Genomic DNA, 16,580 nt, shown 5'->3' with positions numbered 1-16,580 from the left:
GGAAAACCGTGAGCAAATAATTCTGCCTTCTTCTACATTGTAAGGACAATTCTTTAGACTTTATCAGTCAGAATATTGAGTAAGATAGGAATTGGTACCAGGAGTAGGGTTGCTGCAATATCTAAGTCTGACCATGTGTAATATGAGTCTTTAGAATTGGTTTGTGAGAGGAAATTGGAGGGGTCAGACTGTGTCTAGAAAGGCAGTTGGTAGAGACTGTGCACAGGAGATTCTTCAGGGCAAAGATGACTCCATTGGGAAATGGAGTAGAGGCCACGTGTGTTACACTTTGGCAAAGAATGTACTGGCATTTTGGCCATGTCCTGAAACTTTGTGTGAGGCTAAATTTAAAGATGATGGACTGATTAACTTGGTGGAGGAAATCTCAAAAAAGCAGAATATCCAAACTGCATTATGGATATTGAGGTCAAACATTCAGGGAACTGCACACCAAATCTCAGGAGTGGAAATAGATGTGCAGTTTTGCCAAAAAGGCATATGCAAACCTGGGGCGCAGAGAGATGATGCTGTGGAAGAAAATAAGCTGGGTAAAAGGGAGGAGTAAATGGTGGCCAGGATGGAGACTGGACCAGTAATGGTCATGAAAGAGGTGGGGTCAGAGGTTACCCAGATGAATATGGGCCCACCTGCAGCTCAGTGGCAGTGATTAAAGAGGGTTTGACTATCATTCCAGCTGGTGGTTGATCTTGGTGCTCATGTATTGTTGGCTTTGCTGAAAAAAAGGGATCATGGAGGCTTCCCTCCAAATTTCAAAAGAAGGTCTGGGAAGCTAGAAAATATGTGGCAGGATTGGAGTCCCTGCAACAAACCCAAGTAAGGCAATTTGTGAAACTGAGAGTCAATCCAGGTTGTAAGAAAAAAACCTGAGATTTAGAAATGCCAGACAAAGCCGGGCGTGGTGGTGCACGCTTGTAATCCCAGCATTCGGGAGGCTGAGACCAGAGGATCGCGGTTCACGGACAGCCTCAGCTACTTAGTGAGGCCCTCTACAACTCAGTGAGACCCGGTTTCAAAATAAAGAATAAAAAAAAAAAAATAGGGCAGGAGGTGTAGCTCGGAGGTCAAATCCCCCTGGGTTCCACCCCCAGACCCGAAAAAAAAAAAAAAAATAGAAATGCCAGACATATGGAACAACAGTAAGGAAAGGCTACAAGTTGTGAGTCATGGAGCCAGGCTGGAGGAAGGTAAGTTATTCATTACAATCAGCCTGGCCACAGGGCAGGGCTACAAAGGTCCCTGGAGATCACTTTTCACAGCCTAGTGCCCTGAAGGTCAGAAATTGAGCTGCAGGATGAAATGCTTGTTCTGCTGGGTTTTGCTATCATTTTGGACCTGTTCTCTTTATGGCCTATTTTTCCCTTTTGGAATGCAAGTCGACTCTTTGCACTTGCACATTGGATTCATGTAACTATATTTTTATTTTCTTTTATGGGGATTTAAAGCAATGAGCTCACCATGAGTCTCAGAGGAGACTTTTGGGACTTTGGAGTGACACTAGAACTGTTAAGACTTTGGAAACTCTTGGAGAGGACTAAATGCACGTTGAGTTCTGGACGGGCAAGAGCTCTTCAGGAGCCAGGGGTGGAATGTTATAGTTAGATATAGAATGTCCCCAAAGAGATCATTTATTAATCTCAAGATTCATAAAGTTGTCATGAAAGTTGTAATCTCAGGATAAATCTATTTTAATGAAATTATCTGGATGGTGGCCTGGGATGGTAGGGTATGGCTAGAGAAGTTTGGTCCCAGGGGCTTCGGCCCTAGGGATTATATATTGTTCCCTCTCCCCTTGTTCCTTTTTACTTCTGGCCACCATGATTTGAGGAACAAAGCCTTGCCTTCTTCCTCTCTCCATTTCCGACTGCAATGCCCTGAGATCCATGGTTCTGAGCCTCACATGGACTGAACCCCAAAATCTCCAAGGAAAACCATGAGCAAGTAAATCTTTCTTCCTCTAGATTGTATGCTCAGTTCTTAGGATTATAGCTGTGACAATGCTGACTAAGATACGTCCTCTCTCCAAATATGGAAATGTGTAGTTTAAATATAACCTTGTTATAATTAACATATGGAAAAATATTATTTTAGTTATGTATACATCCATTCGATTATTCCTAAGAAATTACCAATAATTATAAGAGCCACTATCTGAGTGTTATTTTGGAGGAAATATAATTTGTTTACTTCTAATCTTCCTGTCTTGAGTTTTTGAAAATTATAACCCATCTATTTATTTAACTGATTGATTCATTCTTACATTCAGACTCTTATTGGACATTGGACCCAGGCAACACAATTTCAACTCTTAAGAATGTCATTTGATTTATAATAAATACATAAATAAGTCGATAGAATTAATCAATAGTTCAATTTTGTACATTCAGCATCAATCTTATGTTTACGTGATGTCTTGCAAAGCCAAGATATAGGGGACAATTAGCACCTCTGGAAGTCAGTAAGTACTTCAGAGAGGTGCTGAATTATGAAGTCATTTGGGTTTTTCAAGGCTTATAATGCACTGATATACACTAAGCAATAGTCAACATATATTACTTTCTTAAAAATTATAACAAACAGCTTACTTCTGTATTTATTATTTTCCAAGTTGGATGAAAGAAATGACATTTTAAGTCTATGCTCATGTCTCTGAATATGATTTATTCATTATTAATAGCAAAAGACTTTAAAGTATTCATGGTTGATTTTGTTCAAACTCTTCATATGCATTTTTGATATCAAGGATCCCATCTCACATAAATCCTTTTATCATCCAAGTTATTTGAGAAATACATTTTATAATTCCATGCACCATGCTGACATAGTATATTTTATCGACAGAAACATGTATTTTTCCATCATATTAGAAATTTAAAAAAATCAAGACTGCCAAAGTGAAAAAGACTATTGACCTTTTTCCCCCTGAACATTCATTCATTTTGAAATGTCTTCACCCTAAATAAAAATTGCAAGAAAAGTGATTGGTTATTCTAGGAGAAAGTACATAGGAATTATAAAGGGGTCATAGATATTGTAAACATATAGCCACAATTTCTTTGCCTGACACTCTACACATGCACAATAGCCTTTATGAGATGTGTTCTTTTAGACTAAGTTGGCCTCTGTATTGCCAAGGGTCTGATCTGTGAATTCCACCAAGCTTGAGTAGAAAAAATTGCATGCATTCTGAACATGTACAGATTTTTCTCCTTGACATTACTCCCTAAAGAATATAGTATAACAACTACGTGCCTAGCATTTACATATTCCTAGGTAACATATGTAAGTAATCTAGAGAAGACTTAAAGTCCATAGGAGGATATGAGATTTTAGGGATATACTATGACACATCATATAAGAGACTTTGAACACCTATGGATTTATTATCCATAGCCATACTGGAAACAATTCCTAAGGGCACCAAGGAACTACTGTGGACTAAGCAGGACAACTGATGATCAAAGCCATGGTGCCCTCCCCTCTCCCTTTCCAACAGATATCTCCCTATGAAGGATGAGAATTCTAGTGCTTCCCTTTTTCTACAATCTAAAGTTATACTAGGAAGAACTGACTTTGATCACAAAATTCCAACTTATCTTTTAGGACCTGGCAGGAATCATGTAAAAATGTGATCTACCTTTGATGTTGTAGAAGAAAAAACACACTGGGATGACTTGTGACAATGAGGGTAGAGGATGTGAAATTCTGAAGGAGACACCTCCCAAGGGCTCCCCGCCTGCCTGGCCTCCAGCAGCTCATTGAAGCCAGCTGAGTTGTCACTCCTACTAGAGAAAGGACTGGAAAAGGAAGAGGATTGACGCATCTCAGCTGGACACAGCCAAGTTTCTTGTTTGCAGGAGTAAAAAGTGACCCTCCTGAAGCCCGCTGCAGAGCGGGCAGCTTTATGCAGCCATGTAAGTCAAAGTGTCTTGATGGGGCTGTTGAAGTGTGGACCATTCTTGTCCTGCACTTGACCTCAGCATGTTCCAAAGGAAATCACAAAAAACACAACTTCTCTCCAAGGCACCGACCCTTTACCTCCCCCAATGATCACTGAAGCCTCTTGCTCACAACTTGGAGCTGACATCAAAGTCAAAGAGGGAAAGTATTTCTCTATTTTGGCTTCAAGCAAAAGTTCATTCAAGATCAAGCAAATAGGTTTCCTAACGTTTATACACATTTTTATAAATCATTTAAGGCAATGTTCATGTAATTCTTCTGATAAGCACCACTGTTTTAAGAATCCCTGACTTAAATATTGTAATTATTACCACAAAGGCTTAAATTTTAGAGAGGCATTTGCAAAAGAGATAATTTTTTTAGACTATTGATGTGATGGAAGCTTATTTGGTTATGTAAATGATCCAGAGTACCTGAGATCAAACCTATTATTTTCAATGACTATACTCTTTCAGATTTTAGATTCTAAGCTAACTAGGGTCTTTTACATCAATACAAAATATTTTAGCCCAATATGGTGGTGCAGGCCTGTAAACCCAGCACTTGGGAAATAAGTCACGAGGATCTCAAGTTTAAGGCCAACCTTAACCAAATCTGATACACCCTGTTTGGAAATTTAAAAAACTAATAATCATAAAAATAAAAAGGGCTGAGAGTATAGCTCTGAGACTGAATGCCTCTGGGTTCAATACTAAGTACCAAAAGTAAGTAAACATTTTAAACTTTATAACTCATAATTACTATTCTTTCTTATTGTACAATCAATTCTAGATGCTTTTGAAACATGCATTTAAAATCTTCAATTTGAATAAAATGTATACTTTTATTTTATTTATTTTGGTGGTACTGGGGTTCCTGGAAACGCTTCTATATCTGGGCTTCACTCCCAGAACTATTTTTATACTTTTTTATTTGGAAACAGGGTCTCTTAAGCCAGTGTGGTTGGCTTCGAACTTGCGCGATCCTCCTGTCTCTGCCTCCCAAGCGCGGGGATTACAAGCGTGCACCACCATGCCCAGTGTTTTGATTATTTTAAACTAATTCTATATACTTTTATTGGTGCATTGCAATTATACATCCGTGAGAATCAAAGTCACGCGTTCATGTATGTACACGTCACTTGAGTTTTTTAAAATAAAAAATCTTCACTGGTAAAAATCTGTTGATAATCCTTCATTCTTAATACTTTAAGCTTATTCATTCTCACTAAAAGCAAATCACAAAAACCAGATCTTTCAGTGATATCTAAACCTAAATATTTGAAATTAATTTCAATGCTAAAGAAAATTTTTTCTTATTTTTGTCCAGAATATGAGAACTTAAAGAGCAGAAAGTAGCCAAGCAAATTTGAACATATTAAGACTTCATATTCTCAATGCCTTGGCTTTTCTCTGTGGTAAAAAATGTGTACATTCTAAATTAAGTCTTAAAACAGTGACTATATGCCAGTCAGTCACTGTTCAAAGTATGCCTCGTGTACTTTTCACAATCCACTGAGAAAGGTGTTGTTGGCCTCAAATGCTATGTAACTCAGGAGCAGAGAGGTTGAGTGGATTAGCTGACTCACATAGTAAGTGGCCAAGCAAAAGTTGACCTAGGTGGTAGGACAGCAGAGACTCCACACAGTACAGAAAGGCCATCCTCAGGCAGGAGCCTCCATGCTACTTTCCTAGAATTCTCGAACAACCCATGCTCTATCACTCTACCCAAAGAGGCTTATACTAACCGACTAGTCAAAGTTCTTAAGTCTGTGGGTTTGTTTTGGGGAGCTGTTATTCTTACCCATTAAAACACAAGCCCTTTATATTTGTACACTTCTATTGGTACTTTAGCCTCACATCACAATGTAGCTCACACTGCACTTGGTGAGTTTTCCCCCGGGTCCCTCCCCACTCCCTTCTTCCCCATGTAAGACATTGAGATTGGCATTGGTTTTCTCACCGGTTTACAATAATGTCAGTGGAAGTGTTTTCTTCACTAATTCTCCTTCCCTGAGATTACCTCTCTTGCTCCACGAGTTTCTCCTCCATGATCTCATTTCTTTCTGGTATTCTGATTTACTCCTTAGCTTCTGCATATGAGAGAAAATATATGACCCTTCACTTTCTGTGACTGGCCAAGATCACTTAATGTAATATTCTCCAGCTGCATGCACTTTCCTGCAAGTGACATGATTTTGTTATGGCTGAGAATGCCATTGTGTGTAAATCCCGTAGTTGTATAATCCAATCATCTATTGATGGACACCGAGGTTGGTTCCATAATTAAGCTATTGGAACTGTGTTGTTATAAATATGGATATGCATATATTACCATAATAAACAGGAATTCCAGAATTAAGACTTAAATATTAACACCTACATAAAGCTCTGTGTTACTTTATACGCTTCTCACTTGAAGTCATTTTAAAAAAACAGAAAGGAAGGCTCCCTAGGCTTTACATTCCTACTTTGACAACAGTGTTGGGTTAAGGCTGAGCTGCATCCGGATTATAATTCAGTAGCTGATTAAAGGATCCAACTCCAGTTCCTCTAACTTTAAACCTGACTTTAAAAGGAAGTTGAGGCATAGTTTTGGAAAAATTAGCACTTGTTACCAAATACAAAACATACCAAACTTATGAAATTCAGATTCTTAATCATCAGGGAATTATTTTATAAATGGATCTTTCTAATCTACTTAAAAATCTATTTCTATAATTGTATCTTGTAACTTTAAAAAGTTAACACTTTGTGAAAGATCAGATATAGCTGAGCTGCTCTCTTTGTTTCTACAAAAATTATTCATAGGTCAAACCACCAAAAAATACAAAGCCAAAGTAACAATTTTTTCCAAATACTTTATTTTAGAAAAAAAAGTTTACAATTAGTGCCTTAAGGCAGGGCCTATCATGAACTCAATGAGTTAGTAATACAGACTTTCAAATACCTTCATAGATTAGTCCAAAGTAGAAAATTATTTTTTGCCCACACTTGGACTCAGACACATCCAGAAAAAATATATATTTATAAAAATAAAATGGCAAAATGTCCTCACCAACTAATTGATAATATCCCATACTGGTTTATTTGAACAATTTCTGCTTAATAAGAATAGCTGAGTGATTTTTTTACCTGGCCAACCTCCAGGTCATATGAAACAATGATGAAACTATTTATTTATTTATTTATTTATTTATTTATTTATTTATTTTGTGTGTGTGTGTGTGTGTGTGTGTGTGTGTGTGTGTGTGTATGACTGGAAATTGAACTAAGGGACATTCTACCTCCAAGTTCCACCCACTGACTTTTTTTATACTTTGCTCTGGAAACAGGGTCTTTGCTAGGTTGCAGAGAGTCTTGCTACATTTGCTGAGGCTATCACTGAACCTGCAATCCTCCTGACTCAGCTTCCCAAGTATTGGAATTACAGGTGTGCACCACCACATCCGGCTCATGATGCAACTATTTAAACTGCCTTTGGCAAAACTCAAACCAAATAAAGCCCCCAAATCAAAACACAAAAATATCATTAATAAAATCCACTAAACACCTAATTTTTCTAAACACGCATAGACTCTTCCTTCAACTGCTAAATATTTGGCATCTTAACGTTATTTCTAAATCAGATACCAGGAAGCACTGTTTGAGGAAGAAAAAAAGTCACACTTCAAACAAGTTTTAAACGGTATCAATAAAAATATTGATGCATATAATGAAACACACAAGAGACTGTGAGCTACTGTGGTGTGTAGGGTAATGACAAAAACACGCATTCCTCTCCTTTAAATATTGTCTGAGCACCAGATTAAGCAACAGTAACGATCTCGAATTTTGAATTTCAGAAATCAGAAACAGAACTTTGTTACAACAAAGTTGTAATTTCACCTCTGAGAGAGGTGAAATTCTAATTTCATGAAAGACTGATATATAATCAGTGAGTGATCACTAAACTGGAATCATATCAATGTTCTTCTACAAGACTAAATTATTGAGATGTGCCTTTGGTGTGAAGTAATTTTTCCTGAAATAAAAACAGTATTCAGAGTAAAGCTCTGATACCACTCTGAAAAGTATACTAGTGAACCAATTTTAAAATCTGTTTGTGAGCAATCTGGCAATATAGATAAAAATATCCCTAAATAGAATTAAGTATAAAGCAAAATTTTAATACAAAAAGGAGAAAAAATAAATTTTGCACTTACAAACTAAATAATAAATTTTACAAACTAAAAAATAAATTTTGCACTTACACGCTTTAAAAGTACAAACGGAGCATGTGGAAGCAGTATAGTCATGGGAAGGACGACAGAGCATGAAGGCATGCCTCTGTAAAGAACAGTGTCACAGAATACACAGGATGATCGCTGGACTCTCGTTTCCTGATACACACTGAGCTTCACTCTTTTATTTTTTTCCCTACAGAAGCCTTATTTACTGATGATACAAAAGCACAGAAAGAAACTCATTTGATGGTGATAATCATGAAGGGAAACATCAACACTGTGCCTGTTTCTTCAAGCCTCTTCCTCACTCAAGTCTTAAGTGAGGCACCGGAATCATCAAAACTTCTCACTCTTGCAAGACTAGCAGTATGCTAGTGTTATTTTAGTCTCTCCTGAAACTTTCTGATACCGTATCTGTTTCATTACTTAAAAAGTTAATAATGGGGGAGTGACATTAAGTACGGTATTTAATTACTAAATACTAAAAGAACACATGGACAAACATACAAAGATTTACTAGTAATTCTTACCACTCAAGATATAAGAGTCTCAGTCCAGTCCTGATGAGCTCAGCATCAGAAACAACCAAAAGCTGCCCTTGATGACTAAAGCCCTCGGTAACTTCAGTGTCAGAACCATAAATTACACATTTTAAAAATGATGAAACATTTTAAAATGCTCAATATAATCTTTACAATGGGTAACTGAAGTACTTAAGGAATTATAGTTCTCTAACAAAACCTCTGAATTTAGCTAAAACAAAGGTCTCCAAAGTAACAAGCTAATCCAAAAGCAGCATATGAAACTGGCCCTACAAAATCCCAAGCTTCAGAGATTGGTATTCTTGTATTACTCATTTTGGGACAGAACTCTTGTATTATTTATCTTGGACAAAAGGAGATTGACACCACTGCAGAGGACGACGGAGCTGAAAGGAGAAGGCGCAGCAGGACATACTCTCCTCCTCACCGAGGGGTCTTGGCTGCGTGACACGTGCTCCTGACGTCATCACCACCCATCAGGAACAGACAGCCCGTGGCCGCACATCACAGGTGCGTGACAGTGCATTTCACCTGCACATATGTTTATCCACTCACACATACATTGTGGACTCCAAGTTACTATGAAGTTTATATACCATAAACAGAAATATGATCCATATTACTTTTCAAAAATTTAGAAGAACTATCAATACAGAATAAAAATGAAAGAAAACACAAATACTAGGTTGCTTTGGCTAAAGCCAGGTAGGATCAACACAGGCCCCTTCCTTCCTGCAATGACCGAGAGGATGCCAGATCAAGAGCATTCCAGAAAAGGGGCTGAAGCGACTGCCCCCAGTACATCCTGGTTATTTTGCAAAGGTCAATCAAAAAATGTTTCCCTCCCCCCACTATATAGGCTCATATGAAAAATTTATAATAATGCAACTGAGTATAAAGTTAAAAAGTAACATTTCCTCTCCTTTAAAAATAATTAATAAAATAAAATCACTATGCTATATATAAAACCACATTATTTTTAACCTCTTAATCTTAATTTGATACATGGAAAAAATTTTATTTTCCTTAAAGTGCCTAACTTTTAAAGACTTAAATTTTGTCCATATAAATCTTATGGAAAATATATAAGGAGAATGGTAGTAGTAGGTGAAGTATTATTTTTCCATATCAAACATGTATCTTCTACCTGACTAACCAATTTAAATATTCTGCCCAAGAATCCTAGCTTGGTCAAAGAATATTCAGGTAGAAAAACAGGCAAATCGAATTAATCTGTCAGAACAACATCTACAAGGTAAACGTTGATGGAGTGCTTTGATTTTCTGTGTTGGACGATCTTTTCCTCTCTTTGCACCAAACATCTCCCCATTTATGGAAGGACTACTTTAATCCATGCAGTTGATATTAGCAAAATACAGATAACATGTTCTTTTCTGTAAAGATCATGATTAAGTCTCTAAATTCAATAAATAAACTTTTTAATAATTTGAAATCCTATCAAATACTTTATACTTGTGACGGCTCAGTCTTTCTTCTTTTCTAGTACATCCTTGGGCTCTTGCATGGCAGGTGCTGGAGAGGCTCCTCCATTCGGCTCCTGCGGCTCTCTGCCGTCTTCTCTCTGCTCCTGGCTTTCCACTTCACTTTTGGACACTTCATATCGCTCTTCTATATACCCTCCGTCAGCGTCAGCGGTGTAGATCCCATAGCACATGATGCTGATGACACCCAGTGGCAGCCCAAAGAGAAAGCAGCCCATAAGTGGTGAGCTCTTGAATATGGACTGTGGGAGGATAAGTAAGAATCAGTTGCCTCAAATGTGATTCTGATATAAAAACCATGAAAAACATTAAAAAACCCAGATTTATTCTTGTTGCTATTCAATGTTTTTAGTTCCAATGAACAAATGTCAATACTTGAGTATTAAATACCATCTTAAAAATACTGTATGAGATATGATTTTATATCACGTGTGTGTGTGTGTGTGTGTGTGTGTGTGTGTGTGTGTGTGTTTGTGTGTGTGTGTGTTTCTGCAGCTACTGGCAGATTACTTTTACTTTTCTGGGAAATGAGATACCATATAAAGTACAAGAAATTAATAAGTTACTGAGACTTTACTGCTACTAAACATATTAGTTAGAAATGTTAAAAATGCCATGCGAAGAGAATATGTACATACTACTCTCTTTATGGTAAAATAAAAAAAATTACTGAATAAGTTTTATACAATGTATTTTATTAGATGTTTGTAAACCTTTAGAATAATATAGACAAGGTCAGAACAGAGAAAGATAATTTTTGGTGAAGAAACAGAAGATTTTACAAAATCAGAATAGGTTCTTAATTCATTCTAAGAATTGAGTAAGGAAGAGACTGCACAAGGTATAGCAGGAGCATCAGACACCAGCTCCAGAAAACCTTATGCATTATTCAAAAACCAATGAGGAGAATATTCTAGATGGGCAGAGTATGTACATCACTGAAAAGAGAAGGAAAGCAATCAAACGGATTACTCTGGTCACATCAGTTAGCATGGTGCATAGAATGGACTGGAGAAAAGGCAAGAGGGAGTGGGGAGACTAGCAGGTGGAATAATGCGATGACAGTCTAATCCATGCTGGTGGCAACAGGACTATCTTTAGTGCTCAAAGAGATGTAAAAACAGCCTCTGCTGTCAAGGTGATTCAGAGCTGAGCGGGGTGGCAGGAGGGGGATGAGTTCTTAGACTATAGTTCTGAGCAAGACAGTTCAGATCCAATAAATGAGAGAGGAAAAAGAAGACACTGAGAACACTGAAGAACTAGAGAAATGGGGACAAGGGGGGGAAGTAATTATCACAGCAGCTAAGAAAACATTTAGTAAGTACAATATAAAAGAGAAAGTATAATGGGACATATGCGACAAATTATTTTTGCTATCATACATATAACAACTATGAATAAACATTTGAATGAACAAATAAAACACTGTTGGAACAAATCTGACCATCACATTTTAATCCTACATGTAAAGTCATCACATTTTAATTCTACATGTAAAGTCTGCTTTGTAAAGAAAGAAGGAGAGAACACAAGAAACGAAAGAAGCAGCTGGGGAAGGAGGAAAAAAAATGTAAGAATGTCTATAAATGGTCCTAACTACTTACCCACGGGGAAAGTAGAGAAGTCATAGGAATGCTTAAAACACTATGATCTAACATTTTACTTTAAGATCTAAAATTTTATAAGGCAGGTTAAAAACTATTTAAGTCATACTATCAAGTTACTTGACTCAATTTCAGTGATTTACAAATCATACAGAAACAGAGAAATTTAATTTTTGCCTAGTAAATGTTTTCTTAATTTAAATACTGACTAGTTCATTCCCCACAAAATCAAGATTCAGGTGACCTACTCCTTTGAAATTCTGGACTTTACCTTTGTAAACATACAGAACCTCTCCCTTTTACTTACCACAATCGTAGACTTGGCATCAAAGACTATTCTTTTCAATCTCTGAAAAATGCTGTCACCTCCTTGGGCCTTCAGTTCAAGAAGAGAACAATGTTGTTATTTAAATATTTCAAGTATGACTTTCATTTTTTCATGTTATAGTAGTTGACTACAAAATTTTAATTACATGAAACAGTCATGTGTTAAACACCCAGATATTTTTTCCCTGTTCACATTCCTTCTGCCTTCTGTCCACCCACCCTGAGTCTTCCTCGAGGAATTCGTTCTCTCCTATTCACGACACATGTGGCTGAGTTGCAGCCGACCCACCCCGAGTCCAGGCCCGCCTGACTCTGAACTGAGCTGGGACTCCTACAGCAGAGCTGCTGCAGGAGGCCTTTGCTGTGGTTTTGGGAGTCTCAACGAGGATGAAGCTCAGCAAGAAGTGAGGGAGGCAGAGAGAGAACTCCTGATGGCGATTAACCCAGCCCCATCCATCCCTGAAGTCTGGTTCACTCTGAATGCCCAGCTGTGGGGACTTGTCCAATCTTGTGGCTATTGAGCAGCTTAGCCAGCTCTCACTAACTTACAGAGAGGTGCTCTTACTCAGACAGATGCTTTAATTGAATAAAATCACTGTTTTTGCAAATATGAAACTCTCACTATATGATTACGAGTACATTTCTAACTTCTTGACTTTGATCCAAAGTAGACATGTTTGTCAGTCTTTTTAAATAAAGTTTGGGTAAAGCTGGAAGCAAAAGTACCACAAAAGAGTAACTAAGCCTTCTAAAAGTATCAGGAAGTCTGTTATTTTCTTGTAGTCTACTGAATTATGTGCTACTTACAATCCTTGATCATGTCCTTCCTGAGGGGAACAGCATGACTTCTTTGTATGGGTTGCAACTCACTTTGCAAAACAATGCAGTAAGATTCATAGAAAAACAATAAGACTATCTAGTCACTTATTTCTGAGAAGTGTTTTACAGTATATTAAAACTACTTACTGGGGACTCTGATTTTCAATGCACTTGCTTATCATGGTTGTCTTAGAAGATTTTCTTGGATCATCATCCTAATAACTTAATTCAATTGTCCTTTTAGATCAAGAAAAGTATTAAGAGCCAGAAAAGTTCAATCATCTCATGATGGAGGCCTCTTAGCTCCAGGCTAAACTCAAGTACCACTACTACCTCACCCATCACTGTGACAATCAAAAATGCCCTCCAAAAAATCTGTAAAGGTACATTTCCACCTCTGAGCAAGCTTCGCCATAGAGGAACCTTCACTGTCTGAAAGAACATGACTCTGCCTATGATAGGAGAAAAGGAGAGTGTGGAAGCCCGTTCCCTCCTACCCTCTGGGCGGCAGCCTACTATTTCTTTCAAAATCAGAGGTAAGAAAACAACTAGGTTCCCCTCTGTCTCTTTCCCATTATCCCTCTGAAAAGGAACTCAACTACTTACTTCTACAGTGCCATCCAAAATGTTATTAATGAACTGGACCATGTCTTCGGCATCTGTAATCTCTCTATCTAGCAAAAAGTATTGTTGGTTTGATGTATTCAGTACAACTACAGTTGGAACTGTCAACTCACTGAGAATGGAAAAACAAATCAAACTATACATTAGACAACACAAGTAACAAATATTCTGACAATAATTTTTATCTCTATGATTGTAGAAAAAAGGAACTATATTACTAAACTTGCCTTCCTTTGCCTACAAAAAGAAAAAAAATTCAAATTTTGCATTGATTTGAAAACTAAGTTAAAGTTATGAGAAACACATTCTAATATACACTATATAGTTGGGTAATCATCATTAAAATTAAGGACAAAAATTACAATGTATAAAGTATCAATTTCCTGGCTAGATTAGTCCTCATCGCAAATCTAGCACAAATACCATCACTGTTCATCATGTACGACCCCACCTCAGCTACGTGGTACTCATCTAATTAGACAAGTAACACCATGGTACCTAGACTTTCATGTCTTACATTTAAATCTGGGACTTTCTTTTACAGTTGCAGGACGTTAGGTAAGTAAGGTAGACACATACACACGACAGTTTTCATTTTCAAAGTGGGGTGGTACTTATCTTGCTACACGTTGCATGAGAAAATTTAAGCTAACCATTCAGCATAGCACCGTATACAGAATACATGTTCAGTAAACACTACTGCAAATTCTCTAGAGTCCCTGCCATACTGTGCAGGACATTATCTGACAATAGCAGAGTACATATATTTTCTAGTATACTTGGAAGTCTGAGACGGATCATATCCCAGGATATAAAAATCCACTCAAATTTAAATTTAAATGCAGTATGTTCTCTTACTCTAATCTTGGGTCAAATTTTCTACTCTCTCACAAATGAGGTTAGATTATAACCGCCCTCATAAGAAAACACTGGCCTATCTCTGAACTTCTGAGTACCATCAGGATAAAGGAGACGCACTCTGGTTCTGGGCCAACGGCTTTGGATGTTGTAGCTGCTATTTTACCACATCCCTATTCTGTGAAGGACATAAGAAATGTGTCAAGATCCCTGCATATACACTATAAAAACGTATTAAAAATGTCCTTTTATTACAATGTACCCTTTTTGAGATTATGTCGAATACCAATTTCTCCTAGATTTAGAGGCGGTAAACTCTCTCTCTCCTATAAGCAACAGCTATCCAGGGGTAATCGGAAAAGCATAAATGACTGTTTTTCCAAACTGAGTATTAAAAATCAAGGATCAGATCTATAATTATACAGCTGCTCTGATCTTCCTATGTCTTCACTTTACTGTACACTAGATCTAGTACTCTATGTATCTTTTGGAAAATGCTCTCCATATTAGAATCAGGGGGGTAAGATCAATCTTTACATCATAAATGTAACAAACCAAATTATTTTAAACCTACATATTTCCCTATATTAGTTATATTAGTTAAGATCTATTACTCTAGAATAGCAGTTAGTTCATAAATGCTAAAAATGTTCTATTTTGTTGAAATAACACATATTAAAACTGAATTTCTTATGTTATAGTAAGCTAAAACTACAAAATGTGCAAGATTCTGAATAATGTATTTTCAGAATAAATTATAACAACAAATTGGGAATAATTTCTTTTAGAACAGCATATGAAAACTCAGAAAGTTTCAAATACAGAATTTAGAAACTAAAGTAAAAGATTAAATAGGTGAATGTCTGCATCCGAGTATCAACAGTTTGCTTTTCTCACCTCTCAAATACAAATTAAAAATTGTTAAGATCTGAAAGCAAAGCAAAGAACACTTACTCCATCAGCAAGGTATTTATATAGTCATTTCCATCCATGTGGCCAAACTGAAAATCCCTAACAATGAAATTGTTACATATCAAAATGTTTAAAAAAATAAACAGACCATATAACAAATTGAACTTCACGGCTCAAAGAGTATATAAAATGTAAATATTTAACACAAAAATCGCATATTTATGTATGCAAATTATAATGGCTTTTAAGGTACAAATATACATGAGTAGCCTTAATTCCTAAGAAATTTCTATTTCATTTATATATATGTTTAAAATGCATAAAATAAATGGTTGTCTAATAGGAATATGTTTAAAATATTTAAAAATTAAAACAATTACACTAAAACAGAGCTACTCAGAAGATGTTGCCTACAATGTATCATGAGAACTACAATGACCTTCATTAAAAGATTTGGAATAAGATGATAAAAATCATATGATACATTTATACTACTGTCTTATATAACTGCAACATACAGAAAGATCTAGTACCCAGCAAATATTTATTTTTAATGCCATTCTTATATTCACAGCTATTATTTGAGATTCCAATCATGTCTGACTTCTGATTGATCATTTAATATGCTCCAAAATTTAGGAATACATGTATATTATTTCATTTCCATGAGATTTATCTTGAAATCTTATCAGGAAGCAGGTATAATACAAATTATATAAATCAAACAGTGAGCTTTTTCCCCCTCAGTTGTAGAACATCCCATCAAATAATTTCAAGATCCAGATAATTCATTCTGAATGCAACATACTATCATACTAACATACGGCAGACCTCAATTCACCTCTGAAAGCCTGAAAACCCAGAATGAGCATCTCTGATCTGAAATGTTTGGGATGGGTGTTTCAGATTTTTCCTAAAAATATTTGGAACATTTGTATATACACAATAAATTACTTGAAATAAGATTTCAATCTTATTTATTAAAATCTTATTTATTAAAAAGATGTTTTAGATTTTCCTTATACACACAACCTGAAGGTAATTCCATGCAGCACTTTAAAATGCACCTGGCTTTTGACTGCTACATATCACATGGGGTAGGTATGGATTGTTCCATTTGTAGTGTCATGTCAGAACTCAAGAAGTTCAAATTTTGAAATATTTCTGGTTTTTTAATTTTCAGATTAGCAATGCTCAACCTGTATGACTA

At 36.4% G+C, this 16,580-nt stretch overlaps 1 protein-coding gene across 1 annotated transcript in view; it reads right to left on the bottom strand.

Moving 5' to 3' along the window:
- Positions 1-10,207: 10,207 nt before the first annotated feature.
- Positions 10,208-16,580, bottom strand: part of TMX3 (thioredoxin related transmembrane protein 3) — a gene marked incomplete at both ends in the record, with an annotated part of 31,479 nt that continues 25,106 nt past the window's right edge. Inside the window, 4 exon segments of the mRNA XM_080714482.1 lie at positions 10,208-10,468; positions 12,138-12,206; positions 13,583-13,712; positions 15,413-15,469. Coding sequence (XP_080570608.1) covers positions 10,208-10,468; positions 12,138-12,206; positions 13,583-13,712; positions 15,413-15,469 — 517 coding nt within the window.

This window comes from Muscardinus avellanarius (genome assembly GCF_963383645.1).
Source record: "Muscardinus avellanarius genome assembly, chromosome: 17".
In the NCBI taxonomy this organism is placed as follows: domain Eukaryota; kingdom Metazoa; phylum Chordata; class Mammalia; order Rodentia; family Gliridae; genus Muscardinus; species Muscardinus avellanarius.
This window is presented reverse-complemented; position numbering and strand designations above follow the sequence as displayed.